Source organism: Vigna umbellata, chromosome 1, assembly GCF_029865625.1.
Source record: "Vigna umbellata cultivar VRB3 chromosome 1, Vumbellata_1.0, whole genome shotgun sequence".
Classification (NCBI taxonomy): domain Eukaryota; kingdom Viridiplantae; phylum Streptophyta; class Magnoliopsida; order Fabales; family Fabaceae; genus Vigna; species Vigna umbellata.
In genome coordinates, this window is record NC_142165.1 from 21,139,128 (window position 1) to 21,147,205 (window position 8,078).

The 8,078-nt window shown below is 31.5% G+C and overlaps 1 protein-coding gene across 1 annotated transcript; it reads left to right on the plus strand.

The window, feature by feature from the left end:
* Nucleotides 1–1,103: 1,103 nt before the first annotated feature.
* Nucleotides 1,104–4,964, plus strand: BAT1 (HXXXD-type acyl-transferase family protein). Its single transcript, XM_047305911.2, has 3 exons — nt 1,104–1,735; nt 2,548–3,024; nt 4,310–4,964. The coding sequence occupies exons 1-3, from the start codon at nt 1,277–1,279 to the stop codon at nt 4,811–4,813; spliced, it is 1,440 nt and encodes a 479-aa protein (XP_047161867.1). The 5' UTR covers nt 1,104–1,276; the 3' UTR covers nt 4,814–4,964.
* Nucleotides 4,965–8,078: the final 3,114 nt, after the last annotated feature.

Consider the following 8,078-nt stretch of genomic DNA (forward strand, 5'->3'; position numbering starts at 1 on the left):
TTTAATATGTTTTTGGAACTAAGTAACTTAACCTAATATTCTTGGAAAATTGACATTTTGTAGTTTATTAGGGTTTGGTTGAATAATTTAGACCTAGTTTGAAAGAATTCAAAACTATTAGCTTGTGAAAAACTTATTAGTTGAAGTACTATTTTTTTTTTAATTCACTAAAAATGTAATATAAACATTGGGTATTGGTTAAATAAGGGACTTCCTGAAATAATTGAGGTATATAAGTTGATTTGAATTCATTTGATAAACTTAAATTATTTACCCTTATATTTATTTTATTTTGTATAACTACTTATTGATATGTTCAATATTAAGATTAATCACACGAGAGCTTTCTCCATAAGCCTCAACTAAGAGATATTGATGAAATAATATTTTTTTATCGTCACTAAAAAAAGTATATGCAGGAAGATCATAAACTGTTTCCACTAGCTTAATTAAACTGTTACCTTCATTTTTTTTCTTGATTGTGCAGCTTGTATCATATGTATCGCAGCAAGTAGTTAGTAAATATGTATATAGATAATATACCTCTTGAAATACCTGAAATTTTGAGGCTTGGTTAAAGTTATTACAATTTACACATGTGCCTGAGATGCCTAGTACGTATGATCATTTTCAAAACTCATGAAAACAATAAAATGACACGAGGGATAGGAGAGGCTCATCTTGAAGCACATTTATCATAAATTCATCAGATCAAATTTGAAACCTGGCCTTTTTTTTCCTTTTAAGATAGCCATTTTATAAGTAAAGATTTTAATATACACTCCTCTTTATGACAGAGAAAAGCAAAAATGAAACCAAAAAACCAGGGCTGATTATGTTAGAGAGCGTTGATTAAGGTCCCACAGAAAAGATAATGAAAGTTGATGTTAGCATCATATAGAGGGACAGGTAGTAGGTCACTTTCAGCTACAGTGGGAGCCAGATCATACACCAGAATTCCTCCTTTTCTACACAACACTACAGTACCATGCATAATATTAAGTAGTCAGAAAGAAGATATGCCTCTACAACACTAAATTAGCATTAACATTATTCTCATTAGTCAGTTCACAATGTTTAAAATATAACCACCCTCAACATGCTTATTACCAAGAACCTATATTAATAATTTCTCTCCTATGAGAATCTAGCTTGCAAATTATCTCCCTCTATAAATGTAACCCTCAGTTTCTATGCATCTCACCACTTATCACAAATAAACCAGATAGTTGCACATATATTTAGAGCAATAATATCCCATATATTTCATCTAATCATGGCTGCAACTCAGGCTAATGATCCTAGAAGCATAGTTTCTATTTCAAAGGTTGTGTCTGTGAATCCAAAACTCGTGCAACCTCAGAGGGTTTTGCCTCTTTCAAATTTGGACAGGCAGTGTCCACACCTCATGCACTTGGTGTTCTTCTACAATAACCTGCCTCACCAGAGGTTGAAGGACTTGTCCCTCAATTCAGTGTTCTGCAGCTTGAAATCTGGCTTGGAAGATACCTTGGCCCTGTGGTATCCTGCTGCAGGTAGGCTTTGGCCGAATCAAAGTGATGGCAAGCTCAACCTGTGGTGCAACAACCATGGTGCAGTTCTTGCAGAGGCTGAAACCTCTGCTAAAATCTCACAACTTGGAAACCTCTCTGAGTACAATGAATTCTTTGAGAAGCTGGTTTATAAGCCAGCTTTTGATGGGAATTTCTCAAATATGCCGCTGATTGTTGCTCAGGTAAGAAAAATCTACATATAGAATATAATTTCTGATTGCTGACAAAGGTTAAAATACTGGAAGTTGAATAAGTAAATGTAAAATTGATATATAAGACACAAAATAAAATTTACCTGCTTAGGGTTTTGTGTATTTTGTTTCGTCCATGCTAATTACCCAATTGATTTCTGGCTTTTTCTAAATTTATACCACTCCATTAGGTCCCTCAGAATTTCTCTCCTCCCCATAAATAGTTATAAAGAAATGTTTGGAATCATTTTCCCATTATGTGAAGTATGGCAGAAGCTAGGGTTTGTCCTTGTCGTTATAAGAAAACATGGGACATGTTCCCTTCACACTGGACAATAAGAGGGATCGTATGATCTTCTTGTTCCTATAACTTATTTGCTTATAACTTTGTTAATTCTTATCTTTCTTATCATTTTTAAGACAGCACAGCGTCTGCAAAATTTATAAACTAGAAAGAAGAAATAGAAACATCTTTCTTTTGTGCCCTAAGTATCATAATTATGCAGCCAAATCCCACATCACCACTCAAGTAGTCATATATATTTGTGTATATTCATCACATGTTGTCATGATTTATTTGTCTGATCTACGAAAAGACAATATCTAAGTAGATTTTAGTCCTTCAAGAAATTAATCTAGATTAATTTCTGATTTTACATTACATATCATCTGGCTTTATACATATTCCATTTCTCTCCTTTCTTTTTATATACTGGTGTATATGATCATTCCTCAGATCTTCCGAGAAAAAAATAGGAAATTGATTAATGAGAAACTTGCACAACACTGCATGACAAATACAGGTCACTAAATTTGGTTGTGGAGGGTATTCAATTGGTATTGGAACAAGCCACTCTTTGTTCGATGGGCCAGCAACCTATGAATTCTTGCGTGCATGGGCTTCAAATTCAGAAATTGTGAAAGGAAGAAGCAGATCTGATGAGGTTCCAAAGCCAGTGCATGAGAGAGGCATACTTCTGAGCGGTACTCTTGAAGCAGCAAGAGAGACTGGAAATTTTCCTTCAGACACAAGTTCAAATTCTAAAGAAGAAAGGGCCATGGCAGTAGATCACTTATATCATCTTATAATGCAAACAGCTTGTGCACAAAAGGGTTTTCCTCTGCAAATTGGAACAGCCTCGAATTCAAAGAAGTGTGTTCTTAAAACGTATCATGTTTCAGGTGCAATGACAGAAAACTTGAAAAGGAAACACTTCCCCATGCAAAGAGGTTCATTTCCTTTCTCAACCTTTGAGGTTCTTGCAGCTCACCTTTGGAAGGTAAGTTAATATCTCAATTTTCTCTTTTTCCTTGTTCAGTACTTGTGTGCTTTTCTTACTTCATTATATGACAAAGATACCACAGCCTGACACACATCTTTTTCTTTGGCCCCTAACTTATGCCACCAAATATCACAACAACTACACTAATCTGTTTAAAATATGCTTGGAATAATTTCTGTAACTTTCAATTTAAGATATGATTGAATTTTGGAGTATCAGTCTTAGGGAGATGTCAAGGTTTTATAATTATACTTAATATGTGGATTTTTAATTATAAATTGTAGGCATTAATATTTATTTTTATTTTGTTGTCACTAATTAAGGTGGTAAGAATTACAAAATAAATATTTAGAGGAAATCAAATAAAAAAGAATATAAATGGTGAAACTGAAGTTATAATTAAATAAAATGATGTGTTGTTAGAATAGTTAATGGCAGTTGGGTAACTGATTAATACCGAAAAATAAATATTCAAAACATCACCCAAACAAAAATTAAAATAACACTAAAATCAAAAGCATCTATATCACATGTATCAAAAAGGAATTTAAGCAGGTATTATTTAATGGTCATATATATACTTTTATACTAAATTTCAAATAATTGAGTCCTTTCTAAACATATAAAATTTACCTGTAATTTAAATAATTGATTAATACTAAATAAAAATATGATGGAACATATTAATTAATTTTTAAGTTGTATGAAATTTGTAAACATTCTGGACTGAACTTCTGATGCAGCAACTGAATTGATAAATTTAGTACGTATAAATTATTAATTATTACTTTATTTTATATAAGAAATAAATCGATGTATTTTTTATTATAAAATTATAAAAAATCATTTATATGTTTTGAATATAATTATCTTTTGTGTCAATACTTTACTTTGAAATATATGAACACTTATTTATCATGCAAGTGGTTTGTCGAAAATACAAGCAAAACTCACTGATAAAAATACAAACTATTTATTTAAATAATTTAATTTTGTAAGTACTTTTAGAATAAATATTTCAATTAAAATTAACTATATATATCTTAGAAAAACAAGTCGTAAATATGATTTTAGTTTATGTAAATATGACTCTATATAATTTAGTCCTTCACGAAATATTTATTATTTTTGAAAGAAAAAAATAATAAGATATGTTATATATTTTTAGAATTACTAATTATAATATAAAATATATAATTTATTTTTTTTCATACACTTAAATTTAAAAGTTATATAAAATAAATGACATAAATATATTTAAATTTTTTGAGTTTGAGTATAGGCAAGGAGCAAAGCTTTAGGGGTGAAAAAGGAAAAACAAGTATGCCTCCAATTTGCAGTGGACATAAGGAACAAGACGAGACCACCATTGCCAAAGTGTTTCAGTGGAAATGCATATGTTCTTGCATCGATCATGATGCCAATGGGAGAACTGGAAAATGCAAGCCATGAAAGCATCATTGAGAAAATAAGAGAGGCGAAGAACAGAGTGAACCACGATTACGTGAGAAGCTACGTTGAAGCATTAGAAGGAGCAGAACAAGGTTCTTCTCTTCCTCCACTTAAGGAGCTCACTCTGGTTTCTGATTGGACAAGAATGCCTTTTCACAACATTCAGTTCTTCCATGGAAAACCAACCTATGCATCCCCTCTTGCCACTCCTATCCCACAGGTCGCTTACTTCATGCAAAGCCCTACTGACAACAATGCCGTCGACGTCAGAATTGGCTTGGAAGCTGAACATATAAGTGCTTTTAATCACTGCTTTCTAACCATGGCCTCCTGAAACTTCTTTTCTCTATCTATATCTAATCATAATAATTCTGTTGCTCAGGTCTCCTAGGACAACGTTTCATGGGAGAACCTACAACACACTATTATAACTTTTAGATCAATAAATATCTTTACTTTAATCTTATTAATTATGTTATAGCCATACGGGATTTCACAATTAGTATTTCGTTTGGGAAATTTATATGCTACTTTTATTTCAATTCTTTTTTCTATTTTTTACTTTTAATGAATAGTTCATATACTCTTTTTTTATCAACTAAACAATATTTGATATACAAGTATTTGAGGTGGTTTAACCTATATACAACCTTGTATGTATATAGATTATTATTTATATTTGTCTTAAGTTATCGTTACAAGAAAATTTATAAGTATTGACTAATTTTCCTAACCAAAAATAATTAATCAATGTAATGATTAATTTAGATATCAATTTATAAACTAAAAATTATTAATAACTAAACTAATTTCTAAATTGGTTATTACAATGAATTAGGTTTTTAAATTTGTCCATAACACTAACTGACTACCAAATGAATTGGCTTTTAATTCTAACTAATTTAAATACAAATTTTTTTATAGTCGAAATCTTAATAATTAATGTTACTGGTTAGAAATCAATTCATTAAAACATTCAATTTAAAAATTATTTTTATTACCAACAATTTTCACTACAAAAAAAAGCTTATTTAGAGGGGTTTTTTTTTTCAATTTGCGGGGGTTTTTACCCTCCGCTAAATAAATTCCGGGGGTTTTTCAAACCCCCGCAGTTTGAGTCGCCACAAATTATCTGCGGGGGTTTTTTTCGCCCCCTGGTATCATATTCAATTTGCGGGGGTTTTTCTACGGAGGGTAAAAACCTCCTCTATATATTCAATTTGCGGGGGTTTTTTGGCGGAGGGTAAAAACCTCCTCTATTACTGACTATTATTTTGAGGGGGTTTTTAACCTCCTTTATATTTTTGTCACTTTTTTGTTTAATGATTATTAAAATATATAATATCGTTTTTTGTTTGATGATTATTAAAATATATAATAACTATCTATTTCCATTTTTTTTTTCAATTTCAAAATTAAATAAATTTAATTTTTTTCTAAAATTATTAAATACCAAACAAATATGATTCATTTGATTAAAAAAAGATATCATACAACAAAAGCCCCTGAATAGAAAGAAATTTAGAAAAATAAATTGAGAAACAATTTTATAGTCACATCAAGATAGACTATAAGTCAATGTAATCTCATTACAAAAGTAGTTACAAAGAAAGAAATGTTACTCAATTCATAATAAACTAGGTATAGTTTTATCCTAAAACAATATCATAAACTTCCTAAATGTTACTTCCATCAGATGATTGTCTTGCACCCAAAGGAGACTCTGGCTCATTTGCATCAGGAGCTTGCTGAAATAATATAAAAAAAAATTAATAAAATAAACTCAATTACATGTACTCACATTTTGTAAATAATATATAAAAAAATAATCAAATTCACTCTTATCAATTCTAACAACCTACCAAGTCAGACGTATAGTTCAATAGCTAAAAGGCAGGCCTCCACATAACAAGTCTAAACTGCTACCAAGTATATAAACAACTGATGATCAAAGTTCGACTGCCATGAGTTTGTAAGGTTGATTAATAATAGCCTTAATTACTTCTAAGCACACTAGCCACACCTGTTAGTTACCGTATCAGCCCCTGTATCAATTGCATCAAGTATTTCCCACGGTTCTCTAAACTTTACACTATATCAGATAGCACCTTAAACATCTAAAGGAAAACTAATTAACCTAGAGAAAGAAAGACTATTCCAAGTCTCGTTCTATTCATAATCGGCGTTATATGTTTTCCAAACTAGAAACCTACTCAGATGCTTAGACACACCACCACCAGCTTACCTCACGGTTTGACCATCAACCAAACCCCTGTTTAATCCCTTCCCTTCACCAACCTAACAACAAGACTGTTTCAAAATCACTAAAACAGAAGGGATGTAATTCTGCACCAGAAACAAGTGTGTGAAAATTAATTGCTACTATCTTACTAGTCATACAAAAACCTAACCCTTCATATCAGCAAGTTGATTGTTTTTGCTGAGTAGAATGAGAATATAAATATACCACACATTGCACAAGACAATATGGTTCATGTCCACTAACACTTTTCATTGTCACTATCAATTACACCCCATATAAACCATAAGTAATCCAAGTGAGAAAAAGTTATCGGAAAATGGAGAATTTGAGTCTAAAAGCAACAGTGGAACAAAAGAATCCAACAAATTTTGATTACATTTACATGCCAACCATTCTAGTAAAAAGCCAAATGAGCCTACCTTAGTTCGAGCCCGGCGTTCGCTGGTACTTTAATTGCTTGCAAAAACATGGATTTGAAATACTATATCAGCATGATGACCTGTAGCATAATATATATATATATATATATATATATATATATATATATATATATATATATATATATATATATATTGTCAAAAGGTAGGACGGGTACGTAATCGAAATGAAAAATATAATTGTGCATTAATCTGCATTAGTATAAATACATATTTCAGTTGCAGGAAATATAGTAATTAACAAGTTCCAGAAGACAATAAGAAGTCCTCCTAACTACAAAATAACAGAAGAACTAAAAGCAACGAAAACAAGCCCTCCAAAATCTTCCCCTATCCATTATGGAAAAACATGATTGAAACTGGGAAGAAGATAACCCACTAAAGTGACGCAGAATGAACTCAATAAAACGTTGCACCAAATAAAAGCACAAAGAGTTGTAGAACGATGTACCTCCGTGACGTTATGAGCTCCGCTGTCTGCCGGTCCGCAGAACCCTCGTTGCAGCTTCGTCCACCGACTGCAAATCTGAAAGGAAAAGGAAACACGGGCAATCCAAAGGAGAAATGAAAGAAATGAATGACAACAGGAAATAGAAGAAGGAAGAAAGGAAGATTGCGTACCTGCGAGGGAGAAATCGGATGGAATGAAGGGGGAACTGATTTTGCGGATGGAATTAAGGGGGGAACTGATTTTAGGGTTCAGTGGTTTAAGCAGATGGGTTTAAGATATGAAGGGAATAAAATTTTAGGATTGTTAAAAGAAAACTTACTGTAAAATTTTTAGAGGGAAAAATGTAAAAGAATTAGTAAATGAAGAAAAAATATATATTATTATTTGAGGAGGTTATAAACCTCTCTTAAAAGGAATTAAAACTCCCACAAACATTGTTAGTTAAATA